General features: G+C 40.1%; 2 protein-coding genes across 4 annotated transcripts in view; both read right to left on the bottom strand.

Annotated features, from left to right (window-relative positions):
- Positions 1 to 1,695: 1,695 nt before the first annotated feature.
- CARTPT (CART prepropeptide) lies at positions 1,696 to 2,645 on the bottom strand. The gene is made up of 3 exons (XM_053931907.1): positions 2,486 to 2,645; positions 2,322 to 2,405; positions 1,696 to 1,804 (listed from the first exon to the last, which is right to left on the bottom strand). The coding sequence occupies exons 1-3, from the start codon at positions 2,627 to 2,629 to the stop codon at positions 1,697 to 1,699; spliced, it is 336 nt and encodes a 111-aa protein (XP_053787882.1). The 5' UTR covers positions 2,630 to 2,645; the 3' UTR covers position 1,696.
- A 7,085-nt stretch (positions 2,646 to 9,730) lies between these two features.
- Positions 9,731 to 26,968, bottom strand: part of MCCC2 (methylcrotonyl-CoA carboxylase subunit 2) — a 37,252-nt gene continuing 20,014 nt past the window's right edge. Inside the window, exons 8-17 of one of the 3 annotated variants that reach the window (XM_053932579.1) lie at positions 25,917 to 25,981; positions 24,925 to 25,024; positions 23,915 to 24,010; positions 22,650 to 22,722; positions 22,378 to 22,454; positions 20,272 to 20,338; positions 19,844 to 20,000; positions 18,944 to 19,058; positions 17,583 to 17,668; positions 9,731 to 10,132 (exon numbers count right to left, since the gene is read on the bottom strand). In XM_053932579.1, coding sequence (XP_053788554.1) covers positions 10,015 to 10,132; positions 17,583 to 17,668; positions 18,944 to 19,058; positions 19,844 to 20,000; positions 20,272 to 20,338; positions 22,378 to 22,454; positions 22,650 to 22,722; positions 23,915 to 24,010; positions 24,925 to 25,024; positions 25,917 to 25,981 — 954 coding nt within the window. In that variant the 3' untranslated portion in view covers positions 9,731 to 10,014. The remainder of the gene's footprint in view (positions 10,133 to 17,582; positions 17,669 to 18,943; positions 19,059 to 19,843; positions 20,001 to 20,271; positions 20,339 to 22,377; positions 22,455 to 22,649; positions 22,723 to 23,914; positions 24,011 to 24,924; positions 25,025 to 25,916; positions 25,982 to 26,968) is intronic. The other 2 variants (XM_053932580.1, XR_008428725.1) reach the window with 2 other exon arrangements.

The following is a 26,968-nucleotide window of genomic DNA, read 5'->3' as shown; positions in this document are numbered from 1 at the left end:
GAAGAGTTCATTCCAGTCCTGAAAAATAATAATTAATAAAACCAATAAACCCCAGCAACTATAATACCAGCAATAATAATAGTAGTAATAGTGATAGCAAAATGAGCAGTGGTGGGTCTCTTTGAAGTCAGCTTCTCTGTACCTGTTTCAGTCAGAATTGCTTATGTGCTCTTACTGTTCAGAAGTAAAGCAAATGCCTTACAGAAGCCTTTTTCTCACAAAACTCTGGGCTTCTCACCTAAATTTGTGCTCTCTTCAGCATGAAATATGAAATTCCCTTGTATATCTTTCCCCTGTGTCTGCTTGGCCCATGCAGCCCCTCATCTCCATGCTGATAGAATTAAGAGCTGGTTCTCAAAAAGACACCCACAGAGGAATTGTGACAAAGGAGAGGCAAGAAGTTCCTTCAGGCATCCATCATTTACGGGAATCAAACACACAGTAACACTGTGATCCAGCTCATGGTAGTTTACCCCCCATATACTGGCTCCCCAGACAAGTCTCTGCAGCTGAGATACACCCTGTTCTCTTCCAAAGAAAAACCTGAGGTCCTAAGCATCTGTATTTGTCACAGTCCCTCTGGGTGCCTGTGGGGAGGGAGCAGATGTCAGCTGAGCAGCACCAGAACACATGAACCTTGGTTTCTAGTCCTATCCTGACCTAGCTGATAGCCTGGCTAAAGCACACACTAACACTTGCAGTAGTTTTGGAGATACCCTTAGCCTCTCTCTTTGAGTGCTCAGGATTCCGATGCATGAATTAAAACACCCAAAATACTGTCATCAGAACACTGACTTTATTAATAGAGACAAAGGATTAAAACACATTATGAGTTTGCTGAAATACACAGTGTACCTGTGGAGGACAGACATATTTATATACATCAGTTCATTGTAGAAACATGAGTAGGATATCCCCAGGTAGTTTGCAACAAATCCAGACAGCTTTCTCTCCGTGGTTGACCCTAGTAAAGCAACCGATTTCCCCCCAGCCCCACCCCAGCCAGGCTAGTGCCGGACCCCCTGCACACCATCAGTGTCTCCCGCCAAATTTTCTACAGCACAAGGTGAGCTCAGCTGGATTTGGCCTGAGGCCAGCGGTGTGGGTGAACCCCACCGAGGGCTGCAGGCTGCTTGCTCTGGGGTGTGCCGAACTGGGTCCTCTCAGCGGGGAGGCAAGAGAGAGGGACAGGGTGCTTTGCACACACCTGCATCCCGCCTGGCCCTGCTACCCTCAAAGGGAAGTCTGGCCCCGCTACCCCAGGGGAGTCCCTTGGCCCCGGCTCCTCCAGCCGACAGTGGCTGGATGTTTTCCGCCCGAGGAAGGAGCCGAACAGCCCGGGGCACGGCACGGGGCCAGTATGGCTTCCCGGCAAGGCTTGGCACTACTCGGGTCTGCACTGGGACGGCACTCCAGCTCCCCGGACCGGCACCTCTACTCCCAAGGCACAGCCCGGGATTTTCCTGGACGGACAAAAACAAGCGGGGAAAAAGGGGAGGGAGAGGACGGGGTGGGGCAGGGGAGAGAAAGAAAACAGCTCCACGGATGTCGAATGTCACGGACGGCGTTACACGGGCGATTCGGGGGCTTCTCGCTGCGTTTCTCGGGCGGAGGAGCTGCGGGAAGTCGCCGGCACGTCGGGGCGGCCAGACGTCAGTGCCTGCGCTCCCGGCCGCTTGTCCTGGGACGCCTCTGCTTACAGGCACTTGAGGAGGAAGGAATTGCACGACGTCCCCCGGGGGCAGTCGCAGAGCTTCCCGATGCGAGCCCCCTTCCTCACGGCGCACTGCTCCCCGGCGTCGCACTGCGGGCAGCGACCGGCGGTGAGTGGGACCGCCACCAGCGGCCGCCCAGTCCTGTCCCGTCACGTCCCGTGCCGTCTAGCCTAGTCCCATTTTCTCCTGTGTCGTCCCGTCCCGTCTAGACCAGTCCCTTCCCTTCCCTTCCCTTCCCTTCCCTTCCCTTCCCTTCCCTTCCCTTCCCTTCCCTTCCCTTCCTTTCCCTTCCCTTCCCTTCCCTTCCCTTCCCTTCCCTTCCCTTCCCTTCCCTTCCCTTCCCTTCCCTTCCTTCCCTTCCCTTCCCTTCCCTTCCCTTCCCTTCCCTTCCCTTCCCTTCCCTTCCCTTCCCTTCCCTTCCCTTCCCTTCCCTTCCCTTCCCTTCCCTTCCCTTCCCTTCCCTTCCCTTCCCGTCCCGGTCCCGTCCCGTCCCGTCCCGTCCGTTTACCATTCCGTCCCGTCCCGCCTCGTTCTGCTCTGCTCCCTTCCCCTTCCTTTTTATTCCCTTCCCGGTGCTGTCCCGACCCGTCCCGCCGAGACACCCACCATGGGCACCTGCCCGAACTTCTTCTCGTACTGCGGTCCCCTCTTGCTCTTGAGCTTCTCCAGCACCTCCTGCAGCGCCTCGATCTGCCAAGAGACCACAGAGCCGCCGTCAGACCGCGCCCGCCCCGGCGGCGCCCCCCGCCCGGCCCCGGCCTCCGCCGCACCAGCTCCTTCTCCCGGGAGGCGCCTCCGCCACCGGGCGGTCCCAGGTCGCGCACGCGGCGCGGCGGGGTCGATTCGTGTCCGCGGGCGCTCAGCAGCAGCGCGGCCGCCACGGCGCACAGCGCCAGTGCCCGGCTGCTCTCCATGGTGCTGCCACCCCGCCGCCGCCGCCGCCGCCTTTATAGCGCCGTGCCCGCCCCACCCTGCGTCAGCGCCCACCGCCACCGCGCCCCGAGTGTCGGCACGGCACGGCTGGGCTCCGCGCCCCCACCTCCCGACCGCCCCAGTCGGCGCCCCAAAGCGCTGGCCGTCCCTGGCCCTCGGGCCAAACAACGGATCCATCTCTGAGGGCGGCCGAGGGGAAGGCGGCCAGCCCAGCCGCACCCTGCCCGCACTCCCTGTGCTCGTCCACAGTCGAGGGCTGTGAGCAGAGAGGGAAACTATACCCTCGCCCTTGGGAGCTGGAATGGTTGAGGGAGAGGGTGGACATTGGACACACAGATGAAAGTGGAAGTTGGGGTTGCAGACTAGGGAGACTAGGCTTGGAAGTCAACACAGGGATCTGACACGAGGGAGGGTAAGTACCCCGTGGGCTAAGGAAAAACACAATGTGCTAGAAGGAAAGAAGAGCCATGTGGGAGGATTAGCCTAAAGGAGCATGGGGGGCATGGGGGTGTGATAGATAGTGATGATGAGAGACAAGCTGATGAGGATTTGAATGCTTGAATAAGGACAGGTGGAAACCAAGAGTGTGGGGGGGGCTCAGGGCCACCGAGAGCAAGGTAAGAAGTAGTATCAATAAGCTCAGGATAAAAGTAACTGCTAATACATCAGTCAGAACTGTGAATGGTGCTTGAGGTCAAATATCATACCACTGAGCAGATTTTTGGGGAGCATTATACACCCTGTGTGCAGAATGAGGCCACCTCCATTTTGGGAGAGAAAAAGTGCAGTCACCAAAAGGAGACCTAGCATCAGTGAACACATGTCATTCAGATCTTCCCACTGATGTTTGGTTCTGCAAGCCCAGTGGCCTTGTGTCCATGAATATCCTCACTAAAAAGACCCTTGGCCGGATAAACCTGCCCAGGCCTCATGGATATGGTAGTGGCAGGGGCAGCTCTTGCCATTAAGAAAAGCAGTGGCATGCCAAGAAGAACATGCAAGATGAAGGACAGTGCTGAGCCTTTCTCCAGCCTCCTCTGGGCCAAGGCTGGGGTAAAACAGGGTCGCTGAGCAACAGTTTGCTGGCATGAGACATTTGGCCATCTGGTTGCTGGGACAAGAAGGCAACAAGCTGGGTCTACCTCTAAGGAGGTTTCACTTCAAGCTCACAGCTCTGAAGTGGCTATGGGGATGTGTTCCTGCCTGCAAGTCAACAGCAGCAGGAACTGGGCCGCGTCTCCTTTGGTGAAGGGAGGATCATTTGGAGAAGGAGGAAACTGGAAAACCTTAACAAAACTCTCCCAGCTTGTTAACAAACTCTTAACAGCTGGTCATTTGTAGGGAAGCTAGGAAGGGGAGCTAGGAACAGCTTGAAAAAGGAATACAGTGTGAGCACACACACAAAGTTGTTTAAAGAAAAATTAAACAGGTCCAGGCATGTATTTTTCCAAGCAGACAGGTATTTTTTCAAGGGAACAAAAGGAGTGTGGTTCAACAAGTAATTTTCAAGAGCAGCATTTTGTTTGAGGTTCTGATCTCTCCATCACATTGCTTGCCTCCAGCGCTGTGTGTTCACCTCTTGCTCTTACCTCCTCCCACACACTCCAATTGATCATCACATCCAGCAAAGGTCTCATTTGTAATTGCTGGTCAGAGCAGAGATCCTCTGTCTGTCTGTGTGGATCCTCCAGTTTAATTTAGCCACAGGGAAGGTTAAGATTTCAGATGTCAGGCTGGTGGTAAATCACTCATAGCAAAGTCCAGGCTTTGTTCCCAGGCTGGAGGAAAACCACAACTACATGTAATACTGAAAATGATAGGTGTGCCAACATGAAGTTTCTTAGAACAGAGAAATAACCCAAGCTATTAAAAATGCAACAGTTCATACAGAGAAGCAGATATATGGCCTATTCAACTTTAAAAGCAGCATCTGTGAAGCCTGACCAAAAATTCAAACTATATTTTATAGTATGAGGATTACTCATGCAGTGTTGAACACACCAGAGATGCTCAGAAAACATCACTATTTTCTTTCCAACTTGCACTTCCAGTAAAAAGCTGAATTTAATTTTAGCTACCCCAGTAAAATTATTGTGGAATGTGGAGGCAATTACAAATTTCAGTTTCCAAAAGTAATTTTATCTGTCTGCCTACAGACAGGTACCCACAGAACTGTACAAGTTTCTGTGCCTGTTACTGTCTGTATCACACTGTCTCTGCAGACATCACTGTCCCTTGTTCCCCATTCAGCCATTTTTTGTACACTTTGTCTCCAGCACTAAGGGATAAAAAATCCACATGAAATGCGGTCAGACCATGGGAATGAGCAGCTCTGTTGTACCTAAGTACAACTAGTTTCAAGTTTCTCAAAGCTTACTTTCTCCATGCAAATGTTATTGCACACAAGGTACAAACATAACACTACCAACGTGCATTGGCATCTATACATCAAATGGATAATTTTGAAAATCACACATGCTTTTCATAATCACACTCTTCCATCATTATCAATTAATTAAGTGTACTTCTAAAAGTGGGAAAATAATGGAAGTTTATGTTGATGCTGGTGAACAGTTCTGAGACATTTATGTGTGTTCTAGTTTTGGTTTGGCATAGACATAGAGTTGAATGGATTTTAGAACTACTAGACTGTAAAGATTAGTGTCAAACATTTGAACAAGTGCTCTACTGAATCAGACATGAAAATGGACATCTGGCTTTAAGTGGATGCTTTAAAGCTTTGCAGAAAAGCAGCAGGCTTTTATAACTGCCTTGTTAAATTGCCTTAATTTATAAACCACAGTTAAAAAAATAATATACCATCATTGGTTTTCTGAATAAAGACTTTTTTTTTACTGAAGCCTTGAACAGTGAGGAAAATCTAAGATAAATCAGAGTTCTGCCACACTTGAAGTAATAGGAGTCCAGAGGCATACTTGAAAGACATCTATTTCAGCAGGAGACAGCAATTCATCTTGATGAGTAAGAGATTGGAAAAAAGCCATTTAAATAAAAGATGGGTTCTCAGAACAACAGTAATATACCAATGCCCACACAAACAGTGAGGCTAGAAACGCCCCAATAAACTAACCCCACACGGGTGGAAGAGTGGTGGGAACCAGTCCCTAGTGGCTTCTCCATTTCTACAGCCAGAGCTGTTGCAGAGGCTGTGCACTATCCACATCTCATTTCAGCCCTGGAAGCAGGCTTGTAATGATTGTGTTCCAGAGGCTCTATCTTGATATTTGTTGAAAAAATTGCCACCAATTTTGACTGAAGACCAAATTGTAGCTCCCAGGTTCCCAGCACCTTCCTAGCTGTCATGAAAACAAAAAGGAAAATGGTAATGGGTACATTTTTATGATCCAGCCCAGGTAATTTGAGAAGGAAATCTTTGGTTACAACAACAATCTCTAGGGACATGAAGCTGAGCCCACCTAATTCATGGTTTCCCATTTCCTTCTGTAGCGGTGTTTGAAAACACCCTCAAGGTCACAGTATCACTCTCTTAAACTCCTTGCTGTTAAGTGTTAACCTCTTAAAGAGACCATCTCTAACTATCAAGGAGAAACAGAACTAGGTAATCTCGTGGCCTCCCCTCTTCTCAGGGACTGGAGGGAGGCACATAGCTCAGAACAGCTATGCCCATGGCAAGACTAGATAGAAGCAAAGGTCCCCAGAAGTCTAGAGCACTTGGTGTGATGTTCTGGTCCACCACAGTTTGTGCTCTTGATAGAGCACAGCTATTTCCCTTGTTCCTCAACCTCCATTTGAAAAATCAGTGTTATCCCAACTACCACCCTTTCCAGTAAGGAAACAGATTAGTGGTTGTGTGCGGCGTCAGCTTTCGCTCTCCCTGGCTGCACGCAGCTCTTCGGAGCCCAGCTGTGGCGTAGCTTCCACGTGCTGCCGGGGTTTTCTGCCGCGGGTTCCCGGACACAGCTCCGTGTCTCGGGCGCGTGGGCTGGCCAGCCGCTGTTACCGTGCGCTAGGGATCCGGCAAAGAAGTAAGGAATTTGTCCATTTACTCTGTGCTTGGCAGGGACGGTTTATTGGTCACACATGGCGCGGTTTGATGGAAAGATGCAACTGCTCCCGACACTCGCATGGGAGAAAATGACGCCTGGGGGCCGGCGGGGTAGGATTTTATGAAGGGGTGGGGCGAGAGGATCCACGGCCTGCCGGCCAATAGGGGCGGCTGTCGTGGCGGTGACGCCAGCAACAGCGACCAACCAGAGAACCCCGCAGGGGCGGGCACCGAGCCTCGGGCTGAGCGGGATCGTGTGGATTGGGGTGGCAGGCACGGGGTTTCCCGGGGCCAGACGGCATGGTGGTTACAGGAGCGGCAGAGGGGGAAGATCTGGCAGCAGGCAGCGTGGGGCCAGAAACCGTGGGGGCGGGAAACGACACGGGGGGTGTGCGGGATTACAATTTGACTTATTTTAACATAAATTAAAAACCCTAATCTAAACCCGAACTCCAGGATGCAACAGTTGTGAGCTGCTTCAATACCACAGTGAAGAGGTTACATGTACCAGAGTCAAGTAGGAGAAGTCTTGATATAGTCACCCACAGGTTTTACATTGCCTCTGCCATCATGAACATTATGCCCTTACAGTGGCAGCTACCTTTAATCTAGGTTTATTTAAAATTTATTTTCACTCCAAAAGAGATCCTACTGGTAGCACAGTGCCAATGAAAACTGAAAATTATTGTTTTAATGGCATCCATGTTAAACCTAAAAAGGAGCTGCTATTGCAAAAGTACGAGACTCCTGAAAAAATGTGAGAGCTCTGGGTGATTCTTTTGAGACAGCATGAATAGATCTACCAACATCATGAAATGTAGTACAAGCATGGTGTCCAACTCCTTGCTCCTGCTGACTCCACAGAAAACAATGTTTTTCAGCAAACCTCTGGGCAGCAAGAGACCATCTCAGTAATCAGAACACCATCACACACGAGGAGCACTGCGTGCACTCAGTGCCCCATACAGAATGCAGCACAATAACATGCAAAAGCGTTTCCAAAATACCTGTGTAGTGGAGGATTGATAACCACTAGTGGCTCTCTGAACTGCTGTTCTGGACTGAAGATCCTGCTCAGTAGCGACTGCTTACCAGATCATGCTGATAGGATGCTAAGCCTGTGATGATTAATTTCATTTGTTTAACATGTTTCCAAAGCTAAGTATTATTAAGACAGAACACTCCTATTTAAACAGACATGTGTTTTGACTTTGCTTGCACACATTCAGAGGAAGAAATTTTGACGAGTGTAAAGAACTGTATTTTCAGATGTAACAAGCAACAGGGAATTACCATTCTCAGAAGCATCTTTCCAAACATACCTGCTTCTATCACCTGTATCCCAGGATTATGTTGCTGTCTCCAACGTGGCATGATTTAATTACCAGTGTAATTGAAATAATACATTTAAAATAAAAACATTATTCAGAAGATATCAGATTTCTTAGCAGAAATAGGCAGTAGTCCTCATGGTTTTGGAAGTGACAGGCAAAAAGTGACCTCCATAATTAAGAACAGAAAGTCAAGTGCCTGAACTGATTATTCAACTAGAGTAGGAGAAAATACAGTGCATTCTTCATACTGGAAGTTACTAACAGCATTTCAGGGTCTGGAACTCTTTTTCTCCTTGCTTATATATGTATGTATACACAGATTTTATAAATCTGTATTTAAAAGTAGGGTATTTTTAAATGCATTTCAGAAGCCTACTAACCATAAATAATTTCACTTTACTTTCAGGATCAAGAAATCTGGGGTCTGTGCTAGACATGTTCACAAATGTGTGTAGTGAGGCAAGTGGCACACAAGCACAGCTCTGTGCCTAGTTAGGAGTATTTTAAACTATTATACTTTGTTAAATATTAATTTAATATACTAAGAGTAAGCATGAGAATGCAGACCTACAGAAGTATCTCTCTAGTGGTGCAGAACACACCAGGCTTTGGATATATTTAATCTCATTAAAAAGGAAGGGAAAATTGCTCTTTTAGTGCAATTTTTGGCAAGTGTGCCAGAGAACACACAGTTCAACATATACTAGGCTGTCTACATTGTCTGTATCCTACACTGAAGATTCCCATTCCTAGGAATTATTTAATTTTCTCTTTTGCATCTGTCTGAGATCCAACTGGAAAAGCTGGTACATAGCAAACCTTCCATCCTCCTCCTGGATCCAAGGAGAACTCCTTTCCACACAAGCCGAGGGAGGTTACAGCTAGCACCTTACCCCGATGATCACTCCTCTTAGCAGTCTTTCCTCTCCCCACAGGCCAGCACAGGATAGGACCTCTATTCATGGACACTGGCTCTTCTTGGACTTGACTCTCAGTTAAGGATATTTCTGGCAATAGCTATCCAGGGACCTGTAGAGAAAAGCTAGATAAAATGAAATCACCTTCCTGTTCCCAGATAGAACAGTATGTAGTTTCTTCAAGGGGCAATGTTTCTGAAGAGAACAGATTAAATAACACACACTGAGTTCTTGAAAAACTTCACTCCAGCAAGCTACCCTAAATAAATTAGAATAATCAGAAAGCACTCCAGCATCGCAGAACTCCCTAAGTCAGTGGATTTCAGGCTTCTGCTCTGAGCAAATCATTGATCCTTGTGGAGAGAACACTGTCTTTGTGAAACCAAAATTACCAGAAGGATCACATGCCAAGATGTTTAAACACCTTTGCAGGCAGTCCCTATCCTCACACATGCTTTCAGCAACCTGCTGATTTCATAGATACCAGCACACACCTTCCACCTCTTCCAGAAAACATTATGCATCCATCAGGTTCAAAGTTGTTTTGACTTCAGGGAACCACACAGAAAAGCAATGTTTCCTGGATGAAAGCCAGAGATAGAACAAGATGACAACAACCACATGAAATCCAAGATTTTATGCTCTGTTGAAATCCCTGGCTGCCCTTACAGCACTCCCCTTTCACAAAAATTATTTATTAGCAAACGTGGGTTTTTCTCTGTTGGACTTCAAAAATACTTTGCATTCATAAAAGACATACAAAAAAGAATTAAAAGAAACACAAGACCTGATAAGCACCAAATATGTAGCTTATTTTGTACATTTATTTATGTAAGAGATAGTATCAATAAACTGTGATTTATTCATGCAATGCAGTTACATAAGAACTTAAATGACTAATCTCAAATCATTATCAAAAAACTGAAGCACTGTGTGACAATTACAGTCAGTGAAAATAATGATGAAAGTTTCATTAAAAATAGCATCTTACAAATCTTTATTTTAAATCACTGCAATATTGTAGTTAGTGTGCTGCCCAGCCCCAAATAAAATATACAGAGGTAATTCTGATGACCACATGTTTAAGTTTACATCCTGAAAACTCCAAATTCTGTCTTCTTTGTGGGTGCATTTAGTGCTGCACTGAGACTGAGGCCCAAAACCAGTCTTGTGTCAGCTGGATCAATAATTCCGTCATCCCATAATCTAGAGAAAAGCCAAAAACATAATAAACCAAAACTTTTAATAATTAAAGGAAATCAACATATATGCTTTCCAGAAAAAGAAGAGGGGTAAAGAGCTAAATTATAATTAAAACAATGGAGTCAATTCATGCTGTTCATCAATGCAATAGACTGGTGTGCATTACTCCATGGAATTTGTGTTCTAGAACTATGTTTACATTTAGGTAAGTGAAGAATGTCAGACCTACATATTTTAAATAGATTCTTCATACTTAATCATCTCCTTCAAGAAAAAAGCCCTCTTTGCTTGTTAATGTTCATGTAGAGAATGACCATCTGTCAATGACCTATCTAATTCCATCAAGAATGCTTGCACTTCAAGGATTATGTCACATCATTATTTACACCATTCAGGTTAATTCAACTGCCAGATGAGGATGATACAAGTGTTTATTCTTTCATCATTAAAAAGCCATAAAAAATTTCAAGTATTTTCATAACTTCCGTGGTGGGTTGACCTTTGTTGGATTCCAGGTGCCCATGGGGCTGCTCTATCTCTCCCCATCCCAGCTATACAGAGGAGAGAAAACAGGATGGAAAACAGTAGGTTGAGGTAAGACAGTTTACTAAAGCATAAGTGAAAGTTTGCATGTGCACCAAGAAAAAAAAAAAGTCAACAACTTTATTCTCTATTTCCCATCAGCAAACGATGTCTGGTCACTTCCCAGGAAGCAGGGCTTCAGTACATACGGCATTTGCTTGGGAAAGCAAACACTGTAAATAACCAATGTTCCATCTTCCTCCTCCTTTCCTTAGCTTTTGGAATTGAGCTGAAGTCATATGCTATGGAATATCCCTTTGGTTAATTTGTGTCAGTGGGCCTAGTTCTGTCCCCTCCCAGATCTTCCCCACCCCAGAACACTGCTGGGGGGGAAATGATGGAGAGAGAGGCTGGTGCTGTGCCAGCACTGCACAGCAAAGCACTGCTCAGCCAAGGCACTCTGTGCTGTCAACACCTTTCCAGCTACTAATGCAAAGCACAGCACTGGGAAGGCTGCTGTGGCAAAATGAACTCCACCTCAGCAAGACCCAATACAATTTCTATCAATTATTTTAAGTTCATTTCTAAACAACTGGAAGGTACTACCCTCCTTAACCCAGGCCTGAAGGCAATTAAATTATAAATGAGCAATTGTCAAATTCCCTATAATTTCCAACACTTGTAAATCGTCTCTTTGATGTTACCCAAAAATTAAGGTCATAGTAGCATCAGTTCTCAATGACAGCTCCATCCTATCTAAATTAAAATCCATGTTAAAATTCCCACCTTGAAATGAAAATGTAAATATTGTTATTTCCCCAGCAAGATATTTAAACAAGATACCATACTGCTCATTGAAACCCAGTCTCACTTAAACTAACACATAATCAGCATCTGCAGAGCACATGCATCTTTGGTTAAGAGAGGGATGCTCCTCCTCCATCCCATCTTTCCCTAGAGAGACTTATTTTGCATTCTTTATGAACTTATTTCAGTGTTAGCTAATGCTTAATTCTTTGTGGAAAATTTAAAAATACAAGAAACAGTAATGAACAAGGAGCCAAGACTGACTCTGCCAAGAGAAGACACAGCCTCTCCTTTCCAACTGAAGTTCCATCTGCAAATTTTATATTGTTTGGAGATAATTTTTTGCTAAACCTATTAGACAGGAAACAAGATATTTTGCAGTCTTCTTTCAATCCTAAATAGGCCAACCTCACCCCCAAGAGGACTGCAAACTGTACATAAACACATGGTGATAAACTCAAGGCAGCAGCAGACACTTGAGTTTTTTCCATATTTGCTTTATTTTGTCATTTGCTATGAAAGTAATATTGATGAAATCAGATAAATATACTAAGAGACTGACAATATACGCTTTTCGTTTTACAAGGTGTATCTATCCTATGATGCACAAAATGGAATTGCAGTAGAAGACACCTTTAATGAGACCAGGCACAAGGGTTCAGGCTCAGCTCTAGGAGCATGTTTTCCAAGTTAGACAGAGAAGAAAAAGGATACCCAGCTCAGAAAGAATACTGTACTATAAACAGGTCTTAGAGTGGTGCAGCTTCCCAAGCAGGAGACTGTTAAACTAAATGGGGCACAAGAGAAAAACTGAAGTACAGAAGAAGAAAGGGTTTGGAGAAGGGAAGACTTTGCTGCTAATTGGGAAAAATCAGGCCCTTTCTTTTTTTTTGGGAGAGAAAACCAAATTTTGATTTAAAAAAGTCTTGAACTACAGTAGTTGTGGCACTCACTGACCTAGCTGCCAGGTCCCAACAATAAGAGAACGAATTCTGGAAAAATGATAGAATCATAGAATGGTTTGGGTTGGAAGGGACCTTAAAGATCATCTAGTTCTAATCCCCCCACCATGGGCAAGGACACCTTCCACTAGACCAGGTTGTTCAGAGCTCCATCCAACCTGGCACTGAACATTTCCAGGGATGGGTCAGAGGACTGCTCCTCTGGGCAACCTGTTTAGTGCCCCACCACCCTCACAGTAAAAAATTTCCTCAAACGTAAAAAGGAGAAAAACTTCTTGCGTGGTAAAAAAAAAAAAAAAAAAAAAAAAAACTGCTATAAACCCAAAATACAAATATAAGAGAGCTGTAGATCTATCTAAATTCTTCTCATTTTAAGATTCTCAGTTAGTACCTCCGTTCTAGTGGGCTAATAACCCAAGCATTGGAATATTCTAACAGCCACACTTGTACCTGCATGGAAGTGGTAATAACAGCAAATTCTGTTTCAGATGACACAAGAGCTGTCTGTATCATAACTGGGAAAAAGTTCATGGTCTAAGTTCCTGCTGTCTGACTGCTGTGAGTAACATCTTTCCTAACTGTATCTTTAAATTTTAAATAGTATCTAAATTTTAAGTAGTAACCAATTTTTTTAAAGTATTTGGGCACTACTCAGTTAAAAAGACTCAGAGGAAGTGATTCTTACCATACAAAAGTAAAAGCAATTGGAAGCTTATTTTTGTTCGAAATAGCCAAAGAAAAGTGTAACTTGGTTTTACAGAGACTTACGTAAGAGATGTTTGAATTTTCTTCATTTTTCTCAAGACAATGGCTGTAGCTCTTGATATCATCTAGCATGACAGAATGGTCAAGACAATATTTTCTGTACTTTCAACTTTACAGAGTGTGCCTTACCAAAGTTTAATGCATATGCTTTTTTTTTCTTTACCTTGTATTTGTATTTTGATTTAGTTATGATGAATACAGTCAGATTAATCTACTAAAGGAATGGAGAAGATCCTCCTTAATAGTGAAAGTAAAAGCAGTTCTGTGAGGTCAAATCAATCCCAACCTTCTGTTTTCTTAAGACTATGAAAAAAAACCCCAAATTTATGAACCATCTCAAATACATTAATTTCTATTTTAAGCAAATTTTTGTTTTTTTGACTGCTACAGCTTTGTTTGCTCTGTATATAAACTTTTTTTTTCCTAATAAATATCTGCAATTAACTTTCTTATTTATGAAACACATTGAAACAGAATGAGGGAATTCATAATACTTAAAATGTTCAACACATCTTCTCAGGAAAGGGAAGGGATGAACTGACTCCAAAAGAATCATCAACTTAGTGCAGTACCTTGCAAGACACAACTTCATAGTGATTACTGCTGAAATAAATATCTAAACATGAAGCACATTTCAATGGCAGATTTGGGATTTTTTTCCCCTTTTTTTGTAACAACACAATTGACTTATATTAACAACCACAGAAGTTTTATGTTGCATGCAAGTCAAGCTGCTTTCATATTGTCACCCCTGGCCTCTGCTTCTCTTTGTTTAAAGAAAACTGAATTCTCTACTGGGATGTAACACTAATAATTAAACTATCTGTTAAATCCCCATTGGAGGAACATGAGTCACACTACACTAATAAAATACCTGTAACTGAGATAGTGTGAGTAAAAGAAATGAAGTTGCCTAAAGTAAAATCCCTATGTAATTTGTTAAGATGCAAACCACTGAAATCTTTTAAGAAACCTGTGAGCAGATTAATATAACTTATTAAAAAGGGTGCTACCTAATGACTGCCATTAATTAAGACTGCTCAATGTGAAAGGTAATAATCAAAAAATTGGTTGAAGTCTGATTAGAAAATACAGCTGCAGGGAACAGTGTTGACATCCTGTAGTATAGCAAGTTATCACTTATAAGCAAAGCAATATAAACAGAATAAAGAGGGATATTTTCTTGTCTTTTAAGATCATATGGGCATTTTCCTTCTCACTCCTTATTACTGCTAAAAGCTTGGTTCAAAGCCTAATGAAGTCAAGTGGAAGGGTCACATCAATCTCAATGGCTATTAAGGGTGAGGCAGACATTAGGCAGGAGGACAGCATGAGGGAGCCTCCAAACCAGCTGCACACAAGCAGCAACACAGACAACAATCTTTGTGCCCATCTATTGTTTTTTGTTCTCTCAGAAATGCAAAGCTGTTAGAGTTTCCTTGCTGACATCTTTGGTGGAGGGCTCTTACAAAACAAAGGCTGTCTGGATTCCGTTTCAATTACAGTACCCTGACATTTGGTAGACAATCAGCTGGGTTTTTAACGTGCTTGGAGCCCAACAGGAATGGGCTGCAAAAGGAACAGGTTACTCCTCCCTGAATTACAGAAATGCTTGCTAATAAGCAGCTGCTGATGTTGGCTGATTGGAAAGGGTTGTCTCCAAGGTGCAAGGTGAGTGGTACATCATTCCCGCTGCGGAGATTGTAATCCACTTCATCTCATTGTTTCTGCTTGGACAGCCTACTCCACAGTAATGAAAACTGCTGAACTATTGATCCAAGATCTTGCTTAGGAATTAGTTAATACAAAGCATGAAAGGGCAGGAAACATAAGTACATCCACTGAAATACCCAATTAATTCTACAAGAGAGCAATTAAAAGCTCCTAGACAATGCAGACTGCACCTACTTGAACTGAAAAGCTAAAGAAACCAGCCAGAACTGCTTTGACCTGAGCCACTCACACACTGTTGTCAAAAGCACTCCTTTGTGAAAAGAGGTATTTCACCTTCATTGCTTATAGCCAGGTAAACCTCAGTAGGATTTCAGCTCTGACATTTGACTTCATGTCTCAGCTGGGATTATTATCTTGAGTGCAGCATCACACGAACCCAACCACATACAATCCAGACCCATGCTAGTTCTCAGCCAACTGACATCTGTGCACGTCACATTTCCTTTCCAAAAGGAAACAGTAAGAAGCGCATAACTACCCTGCTTTTTCAAAAAAATGACACATCACTTAGCACTAAAAACACTTTCTAATACCTGGGCTGGGCAAGTTTAAGATATCTGCTCGGGTGACTACTAGATTAACAACTTAACTTCAAGTTAAGTTGCTACTAAGTTACTACTTCATGTAGCATGGCCAAATATTCTGAAAACATACACTGGTAAATGTTGCTCATCAGAGAGCACAAAGTTGACATTAAATACTCACATTTCATGTCTAAAAATCAGACACTATTAAAAATTCAAAATGTGATGTTTTTTAATGTTGGTTTTAACTTTACATGTAAAACCACTTTCTTACAGATTAGTAACTTACTGTTGTAAATACTGACAATCATCTGTCAGTTTTTGGGAGAGGATAAGTTTTTATATTGCTAATATATCTAATATATTGAACGTTAAATAAATCATGAGTAAAAGAATCTGACAAAAAAAGCAAATGTAAAAAAAACCCCACAGTATTCATCTTCTCTGATCTTCTCTGGAGTAGAGATTAATTTTAAATACAGACAGTTTGACTCATTTTTAAATGTTATTATATAAGTAGAATATTCTTCTCCTTAAAATCCAGTTATAAAAAATGATGATATATATTTTTTCATTTTTCCTTCTTGCCTTAGAGCAAAGTCAGCTGTTAAAGGTCAGCTGTTAAAAACTTTTGTGCTATTTCTTTTATTACCCATAAAAGATCAAGCCCGATGAAGGTATTCATTTGATGAAGCATTAAAATTAATGTTGATTTCCCAGGTATAATATCTCAGTTAAGTATATTCCACTATGCCTACACAAAGAGTAAAAGTTAACAGTCATTTCATATCTTCTGATCATGAAGAAGAAGCTCTTCCCAGGTTACCTGCCCCTGCTTCCACAGTGTGTACACTTCCTTCTTACACCTCAGTTTGAGGAGAAAATCCTTGCTCAACCACACCAATTTCCACCCTGCCAAGCTCAATTTCCCACACAGGAATAAAGAACTCTTGTGCTCTAAGAAAAAGTGTATTTAAAGAATTGCCAGCTCTAATCAGACCCTCTGTCCTTAAGCAGTTTCCCAGGCAATTTCATCCACTAACCCTTTAAACATCTGGAAGTTCACACTTTCTAATTTAGGGTCTGGAGTTCCTCTTTGCTGCCTCATATTCCTTGAGATCCTGAACTCAACCAGGCTGTGCCTGCTACAGCTCCAGCTGCTCCCAGCCATGACCTCTTCAATGAGCCCCTCTGCACTGCTGAGTGCCAGGCCCAGGAATGCCGCACCTCTGGCTGGCTTGCCTGACACCTGGACCAGGAAGTTGTTCTCTACATACTCCACGAGTCTGGGTTGTTCACTGCCAGCTCTGCTGCTTTTACAGCTGACATATGCGTCACTATACTGCCCTCTACTACCATTAGCAGCTGAGAGCCTGTGGAAAATTAGCTTTTGGATACTACAAGCAGAAATATATGCAGGAAGATTAGCAATGACAGGATGAAACTAATGCAGAATAACCATCAAAGGCCAAAAAAGCCCCCCAAGCTACTTTCCAGATGTGTCTGGATCACTTCAGGATGCCACCTTGTTTCATTAGCCTAACTAGTTCCTGGTCATTTACTAATATTGCATCAGCCTGAGCATGAAATGCTGGAAAGGACTTCTCAGCAAACTTTTATGAGTATGCAGCACCCATCAGCTAAAGCCCTACACCATCACTGCTATCATCCAATACAATTACCTACCATGACCTGAAATTTGCTTCAGGTCATCTTTAAACTGCTACCTCCTTTTCCACTGGCCTCTTCTACTTGCAGGACCCCACTAAAATGAATTCCTCCTAATACACATGCAGCCACTCATTATAGTGTTCAATAAGCTTTAGAAAGGTGACCAGATACTCCACTGGGGAAAATGATATAAAACTCATCCAGAATAAAACACATAACATAGAAACTCCAGGCTACCATATAATTTCTTACAGAACCAGTGAAGTAATTCTTGCAAGTGCATGCTGTCTTCTGAAACAGTTCATAGTACCAGGTCCCAGAGACAAGACAGACAAGACATTGATTTGAATGCACATCAAACACAATCTTTGCTTCCAATTGCTCTGTTCTGCTGTTCTTTAATACCAAGAATTAGATGTCAAGTCCCATGATTACAATTAAGTTTTAGAATAGTTATTTGTAGGTTACCTTGCACTGGAATAATAAGGGTTTCCTTCCTCCTCGAACCTCCTAATGATTGGCTCCTTCAAAGCTGCTTCATCTGCCTCAGACAACTAAAAAACCACATAAAACATTCTTTAGTACTTTCTTCTCCAATGAGAGCAAATCCAATGATATGCAGCATCAACCTGAAGAAAATGACTAAATTATCTGCCCAAAGTTTTTTTACTCTTTTAGCACACAATTGTCAATTTTGCATGTTTGACAACAAAATTCAAATAGCACTCTCCAAATCAAGTGGGTGGAAAAAGGAGAATAAACATATACTTAACTGAATGCAAGAGTAATTGGTGACTAGCACTTGAAAAATTACTGAAGCTAGTGTATTGGAAAAAAAAATTTGGGTTGCCTTTGGCAAGATTTTTTAATAATGTTAAGTCTGCGCTATTCTAACACTGCGTTTCTTATGATCCAGACTGGTCACAGTAATTCAGAAAACTTTCAAGTTTCTAACACATTCAACTAACATTTAACTACTACTAATTATTTTTCTTGACCTTCTTTCTGGGTATCATGGGTTTGTGAAATTAAGACAGACAGAGATAAGGGTGAGTACATTCTAAACACAGGAAGAACAAGTCAAGTGTTGAAAAGTAATGACACTGAGATAGCATGTTCATACTGCTTCACTATTCTGATTAACTATTTATGATAAATATGAATAATTTTAAGACATCAATAAAACCATTTCTTACGGGATCAAGGCAGTAGTATAACCATAAATCTTGCAATTAAAAAAACCCAACTCAGCAGAAAAGAGTATGCAGTGAAACGATAAAATATTACTATAACATTTAGTAAGGTATGTTTATTATATAAACACTATACCTCTAATTTTCAATTAAAATTTTGAAATCAGCAAAAACTTTTCCAAACCTCTCCAGACTTCTGCTGTTACAAGTTTCATAATTCTCAATCAGTGAATCATTTGAAGATGAACTTTCTCTAAAACTGCCACCTTCGTAATAATTGGAAAGACACTTTTTCCTGACATATTCCTCTTCATACTTCCAAACCAAGGAGGATTCCTGGTTGCTTATCTCGGGTAGAACTAATAACTTGGAGCACAAAGTACAAAAACATGATGGAATATGAAATACTCCTCTTTTTAAGCAAAAGTGAGAAATGTTATGAATGATCTTCATATTTCAAAGAAGTAAGCAATAACCTTTCACAAATGCTTCATGTTTGTCAGTGCACTAGTTGGCACTAGGATAATTCACTGGTGTCTCACTCTCTTCAACCCCTTCCTAGTTCACAAAGTGATCAACTCCAGTAAAAGAGTAAGTGATAATGACTTTACTAGAAATGAAAGAAGAAGGATATACCTCTTTTCCCTCCCTTGCTTTTCGGTCCTTAGCTATTGTAGCTAGAACAGTTGCAGCTTGCTCCCCTCCCATCACTGATATGCGAGCATTTGGCCACATATATAAAAATCTTGGACTGAAAAAATACATATTAAACATTAAGGTAAGACATTGTCACATTTCCTAGTGAAGAACTAATTCTCACTCAACTAAGAATACATTTTTATGCATGACAATTTTACAATAAAAATATTTTTTAAAAAGGTACATTAACATACTTCAATGCTTGCAGCATTACATTTCAAAATGTAAAAATTCTGTTAATTTCCATTATTCACCTTTTAAAAAAATTTCTCTTTCTTGAGTCTTTTCAGCTCACATTCCCAATTCACAGGAATTTTTCTCCTAAACACCTCAACTAACTTCAATAGTATGGGGAATCTTGAAAAATTAAATTTAAAAAATCACATAAAGCCTTTTGTTGACCAAAGGGTCAACAAAAAAATCTTTAGGGGCTATACAAACCTTACGCATAAAACCAGGCTGATTGAAGTGAATAAGGAGTTTTTACACAAACTGATACACTTTTCCTATGAATGCAGAATAAAGGACCAGCCTATACTGCCCAATGATTGTTTAAGACTTCACAATTTTTCCAGCAAGAACTGAAATGGGAGAAAAGGACGTGAACAGGTTTACTTTTAGAAGGTCTCCTCTGTCACCTAATTCAAGGTGAATCATAAGCCTTATTAGTCTCTACAAATTTCAGGCTGTTATTTGCTTATGAACATATTAATTAAGAACTCTTTTCCAAACAGCACAACTTCTTCAAGAGTTCAGACGATTTTCTGGAATGGTACTTCAAGGCTATGCTCTCTTAAATTATTTCTATCTCCTGTAACAATTTGAAGCAACACTTACCTATATGCTCTTCCACACATCCCATAGTTTCCAGCTCCGTAAGAGCCACCAATAATGACGGTTATTTTAGGTACATTGGCACAAGCTACAGCAGTTACCATCTTGGCACCATCTTTTGCTATCCCTCCAGCTTCATATTCTCTGCCAACCATGAAACCTAAAGAAATACAACAAGAACAAAAGGCTCACGAGCTTTATATTGTAATACTGTGCCATACATCATACTGTGCACTTCACAGCACATTGGAGAAAGAACTGAGGAGCGAATCATATGGCAAGGCCTTCAGCAGCCACTTACAGGCTGATTTCCAAACAGGCTGGAGATGTAGGTACTACAAAGCACATAAGAGGCTCTCTAGAACACAGCCTCAACAATTAACAGCAAAGTCTACAACAAAGTGAAACCTCAAAAACTCGATCTTACTCACCTGTAATATTCTGCAAAAACACAATGGGAATATTTCTCTGGCAACACAACTGGATAAAATGTGTACCCTGTGGAGAGGAAAAAAAAGAAGAGTAAGTCATTAAAAGCTGGAAAAGTGAAGCTATCACTACCAGCATTCTGAAGCCTATGCTAAATCCTTCCACTGAAGTCCACCACAGTATTTCCATCAGGAAGCACTATACTACTTCTCCTTCAACCGAAGTTAACTGCAAAACATGCATTCACTGTAGCAAAAGTAAGAGATCTCCAAAACTGTGTGATACCATGGGTAAAACAAGTAATATCCTTAAAAAGCATTACTACTAATACTGAAAAACTCAACTGCTGTGACTCAGCCAATATGCAGTTAAACAACGGACAGTGCCAGTGTGGCATCTGACATCAACCTTAGTACGACTCAGACAGAGAAATCAAGTCAATCAGTCAGAAAAACATATCTCTCAATTTTCTGTACAAAATGAAAGTATTCTCTAAAACTGGGAAAGGCCCATATATGTTATTTATCCATGGCCCTGCCAATTGCTCTAACATTTTCTCCCTTTCCTGAAGGCAGATGCCCTCTCCCTGTTTACTAGCAAAAAACCAATTTCATAGCAAAGTTAGAAATAGTAGATTCCAAGCCTCTGTTTCAACTAATCTAAATCAATAAAGTTCCTTGGCTTACTTATACACTTGCTGGTAAACAAAACAAAACAAGGTTATGTAGCAGAACAACTGAAAAAACATCTAACCTCTTCACTATATAAAACCTGCAAAGGTTATAAAAAGAAAAAAAGAGAGAAAAATAATTAAGTATAATCTTCAGAGAAATATGTGAATAGCATAGTGATGATCACAGGAAAAATGTGCAATAATTCATTACAAAAATGCAAGAAAAAAAGGAGTATTGCTAAGGCACGCTGCTTATAGAACCAACATCACGGACAAAGTTTTCTCTAGAGGTGAATTTCCTTTTACAGTAGTGATACGCCAATAAAAGTCAGAAAATTAAGATTTCCTTACATTTTTTTTCATTGTTAGGAAAAAAAGTTGTTGCACTAAATTGTTAAAAAATAATGAAACTATTAGAAATATTGCAAGAGTTATTTTCTACCTGGAATGAACTGTTAAAACCAATGTCAGATGAAAAAAAATGTCACGTACTACAGTGCTTCAAGTTGGAAGTATTCCTTCAGCACATGAAACTCAATTTTGTGTATTATTTTATAACAGCAATAAATCCAGTAAAATTACTTCCTTTCTCCACCTCTCTCATCAATGCTTCCTTTTTCTGTATTTTCTCAATACCAATTTTCCTCAACATTAGCTCAAGAAGCCTGTTAGAATAAAACTAGCATATATAATTGCTATTACAAAGAATTTGACTGACAGTTGTTTCTTGAAAAAATAAAGAACTAAAGCAAGCAACACAGACCAAGGTAAACACTTTGCAATACCCAGATACTCTTTATCACCATCATTCCCTGAAGTCCAAACTGTAAAGCCTGTTAACTGTGATAAAATCAGAATATTCCTTCACACACAGCCTTTCATTCACAGAACAGGTGTTTTACCTCACAGATTTTGAAAAACTGCACATCTACTAACTCATTATTCTAAGCCAGGAGATGCCACAGCAAAGTATGAAAATTAAAACTCTGGTAAACCAATGAACTGAGTACTGGAATTCAGGTTTAAGATTTTCCAGTTATTACAAAAACAAAGATGTGATTTTCCATAGTACTTAATGGTTTAGAGTTTAGAAATACCCAACAGGGTATTTGATGTAATCAGGGTGGACTTGTCTTGCAACAGATGTAAGTTTCAGGATATAATATTTCAACTATGCTGTATTCACACAAATCCAAATGCTGTTCTGGTGTTGGCCTATCCTGTTCACATCAGAAAAATCTACCGAACACTGTTTCTAAATTATGGTCAGGGTTTTTTTCAGCTTATTAGCAACTTATGCCTGTTCCACATTTACACGAAAAATGTGGAGCCAGGTCTCTTTCGTTATTTAAAAAAGTTTCTCCTCTCAAGAGCAAGTTGTCCACCAGAAGTTTTGTTTCTCAATAGCAAAGAAGCTAAGAATGTATCTATTTACCTTTTTTGCTGACTCTGAGAAAAGAACTCCATTGTTTCCAATAATTCCTACTGGGTAACCAAAAATTCTTGCAAATCCTAAAGGACAGAGATTAATTTGTAAATTTCCACATGTATTTATTTTTCCATACCATATAAAGGTAAGACATTCTCCTGGAAACAGAAACTGCATTTCTTCTGAAAATAATAATTAAAAATATCAGTGGTGGGCCAGAATAAATCCAACCATAAAACCAGTGGGAACATATACAGAATAATTATATTTCTACTCACCTGTAACTAAAGTATCCCCATACAAGGCTTTGAATTCATGAAATCTACTTCCATCTACAATTCTAGCGATGACCTTAAGAAGAAATGGAAAAATAACATTAAATTCCTAACCCTTCAAGGTTTTTAATTGTTTAGAAAGGACGGCCATGACAACATATAACCTAAAACCTTTCCATTTATGGAACACCAAGCAGCCCACCATATAAACAGTTTGGACGGCAGGCAAAGCCCATTTAGTTTTTTAAGTGTGATTCATTCACATGCTTGTACAAAATGGAATTTCAAGATTAAGAATATTCTAACCAAATAGCTAATTTACACAGGAACAATGTTTTCCTAATTAGTTGCATTAAAAAAAAAAAACAACCCTCTGCTTACATTAAACATTAATCAATACCCTCTCATTTGTAAATAAGAACACACATGAGTCACACTCATGAGTCACTTTCTTAGAGATATGATTATTTTTAGGCTTGCTTGAGCTTGTGATATACAAAAAAAATGAAGATCTGATTTGAGGTTTCTCCATGATGCAAAGGAGCCATTTTTTATAAATACAGATCCACTGCTAGCAAGACATTTGCCAGAAGATACTTATTTCCACTTCAAAAGAACATAAATCCAAACTATTCAAACTTTTGAGAGTGAAGTATGAAATTCAATGAAACTTTATATCTCTTTTCCCCCTTAATGCAAAACAAATCCTAGTAATTTCTGCCAAATATTTTAAGACAGGTACATATTAAGACTCTTCCTAAAATACATACTTGGCTAGTAGTAAAAAAGACTCTGAATGTGAGATTTGTGGAAAATATGAAAAAGCCTGTTGGCTTACATGAAGGTTCCAAGGCAGATAATTACACTAAACCTGCAGTAGGGTACAATAGTCTTTGAACACAGTTGGGACAAGGCTCAATTATTTTGTGTACTTATACTTCATAAATACTTAAACAATCCTTCACAGGACTGACAGAAATAGCAAGCCATCATATCTATAGAATGCTTTGCCAATGAGGAGCTCCCATTTCTGTCAGCTTTTTCAGAATGTTACCAATCTCTCATCCTTGCTCATCCTTCTCTAAAGTATAACCAAAACCGATTATATTTTCAACAAGTCACTGCTATTGCAATGCATCTGCTGGAGAAAAATATAAAGATGTACCCAAATCAGGTATTATCAATTATGACAATATAAACAGTGATTTCCTGCAAGAAAATGCATGCATGTATGTATCGGCATATGGATCTTGCATTAATACTAATACCTCTTTGACATCAAAATTTCTTTTTAGCTGATCACCAACTATTCCATATATTTCATCAGCTGGAAATAAAGGCTCTTCTGACGGTTCTATAGTTACCTATAGCAATTTAACAAACAATTTAAACAACAAAATTTACATTATGACTTAAAAATTCAGACAACAATTAAATTGCCAACTTCCTTGAGCACAGACTTCTCTTCACCAACAACATCAAAATGCCTGTACTGGCTTGTCACTTTGCATAAAGACCAAGTTTCCTAAACTGAAGGATGATAACAGTTTCTAACTTACTGTTACCTTTTTCCTACTCCTGCATTATCTCCACATGTGCTCCACTTCTCCCATGTTATAAAAAAAATTAGGCATGTCCTCCTATGTCCTTACTTTCCCCCTGCGCCCTCTAAGGCAGGCAGCATTCTGAAAAACGGGTGAAGATTTTGTCACACAACTGAATACAGTATCTTGCCTTCCCTGAACTTCCATTCACCCTCTCATATCTCCTACTAAAATAAAATACAGCAATTCCAGCCCCATATGCTATCCATCCCATTTACTGTAAGGAATTCTTAAATCAATACAATTCATTATCAAGATTTAGATCTATCCCCTTGGTTTTCAACACCTTAATAATCCCAGAAAATATCAACGCAAAAACATGCTTTAACAGATATCTAATTTTAAGCCCGTGGAAAATGATCATGTGGACTTATAATTAAGTATCTTGCAAGACTGGATTAATCTAAAAGTGCAATTCTATAACTCTGAAGCACTCTTCTAGGTGCTTCATTCCTGCATTTAATCCCAGTAGTTTTAACAGGAATAATACAACAGGAATGTAATTGCAGAACTGAAGCATAAGAGAAATCTTTAAGGACAAGAACTGTATCTTCCATTTTCAGATGTGTAAAGTCATACACAAAGATGTGCTCTATAAACAAGTGTTATATCAATCAGGCAGAGAAAAGCATTCCTAATTTCAACAATGCAATTTTTTCAGACTCTATACTTACATCTACTTTCTTCTGGAGATTCAAACTTCTTACAATTTTCCTTGCCAGATGAAGTGCATGATTGTCATCCAAAGCATAATGATCTGTTACACCAGATTTTCTGTATATAAACAACAATTGCAAGATGAATACTTCAGGAAAAAAACACACATAAATCAGGCAATGAAAACTTGACATTTTAAAGCTTCTAAGACCCTGAAAATATAGATGCAACAATTCAGTTGTGTTTTATTATGAAGTTACTTTAAAATAAAACCCATGCCTGAACTTTTCTTCAAAATAGTACATTCAAGTTATCAGACATGAAATGAAATGCAGGAAATAAAAAATCTAAATGGTAATATAAAATATAACAAGCATTGTTCATATGCAGCAAGAATTAATTTCAATTATAAAGAAAAACATGTTTACCAAAATGGCATGAACTGCCCTTCAAAGTAATTCTTTATTCACTTCAAATTGAAGTAACAAGTAAGCATGTATTATACAGCAATAGATAACTTACTGTGCAGTAATACTTAATTTTGTTTAGTATTAATTGCAGAACTTGAAAGTGCATATATTTTTTGGGTTTGATAAGAAGGATTTTTACAAAAAGCACAAGCTATTTTGATCTTGCTTGCAGTGAATTCTACATGACAGTAAGAAAGATATCATCTGCAAAATTAATAATCTTTTTCAATACATATTATTCTGTTAACACTCATTGTTAAAGCCCTCCATATTATGAATTATGCTGAAGTACACTAGACATGTGAGTATTTTAAAGCAATAAATGAAGGAAATAATGCTGACTAGAGTAACACAATGTAACTGTGATATTCTAACTATAAAACAATCAGTCATCATCAGATAACATAGAAATAAGGTAAACACATTTCAAAAGGTAAACACAGCTTACGAAAGATCTAAAACCAAAATAAGGGAAGAGCAGGGGAAGGGGAAGTCTACAATATGGAAGACATTAACTCTGGGAGAATATTTCTTTGAACCTGCAGTGAAGATCTGCCCCTCCAAGATCCTCTGCTGATACCTGTTCACCTGTTGCTGCTTTAACCTAACACAAGGAAAGGAAAATGAGCTTCACAGTTGACACTTTTCTTCCATTAATATTGATACCATCTTGGGTACAGTAATAACAGATCTTTGTAAAATGCTTCTTCATTGATCATATTTCCCCGTTTACTCTCACTCAGAGAATCAAAATATGACAACATTGAATATTGTAAAAATTACTTTTTTTTCTTTGACTTTGCATGCTTATTCTAGCGTTAATATGTAGTTTTTATTTACAAAGATACTCCCCACTCTTATACTTACTGCTGTGTTCCATCATGTGTGTACATACAGTTACACATCCTTCATATTCATGAATATGATTTTTCACAAAAATTTTCTCAGCATTTATTATGAAATTTCAAATGGGATATTTCAAAGCATTGTTTCAAGCAAACAATACACCAGAAACATAGGATTTTTCAATTTTGCTTTCTCTATATAAACACTCCTGTGAATTGTGGCTTACTAATTTAACTACTATTATTACTATTAAATACTAACATTAGTAGTTTAAACAATCATTAGAAGTTTTTATTTTCTAAACCTTCCAGTAAATACACAATAATTTAGTAATAATAATTTTCCTTAGAAGAGCATATCAGTGGCATGTAACATCTTGGATCAAGTACAATATCTCCATAAAAGAACCTGGACTGCACAATCCAAAGCCTAGATCTGTGTAATCTTAGACCTGGAAGTGTAATTTAAAAGTGAATGGTCTCCTTCTTAGAGCAAAACAGTATAATTTACTACTGGGGTTAAAAAAAAACCCAGAAGACTTTTTGAGGCATTTCTACTCTACAGTAAGTGTTTTGAAAAGGATTCTTTGAAAGCTGGAGAAACCATTCATCACCCACAGAGAGTACAGAGGTGGAGTACAAGCAAGGGAAGGGAAAACTATCATCATTTCCAAAACAGATTTCAGTTTCCAAATTTCATATCTAAAAATGAAGCACACTAATTATATAAATACATACATATATAT

The sequence above is a fragment of the Vidua chalybeata genome, chromosome Z (assembly GCF_026979565.1).
Source record: "Vidua chalybeata isolate OUT-0048 chromosome Z, bVidCha1 merged haplotype, whole genome shotgun sequence".
Classification (NCBI taxonomy): domain Eukaryota; kingdom Metazoa; phylum Chordata; class Aves; order Passeriformes; family Viduidae; genus Vidua; species Vidua chalybeata.
Note: the sequence above shows the minus strand (reverse complement) of the source record. Positions and strands in the feature narration are given on the sequence as shown.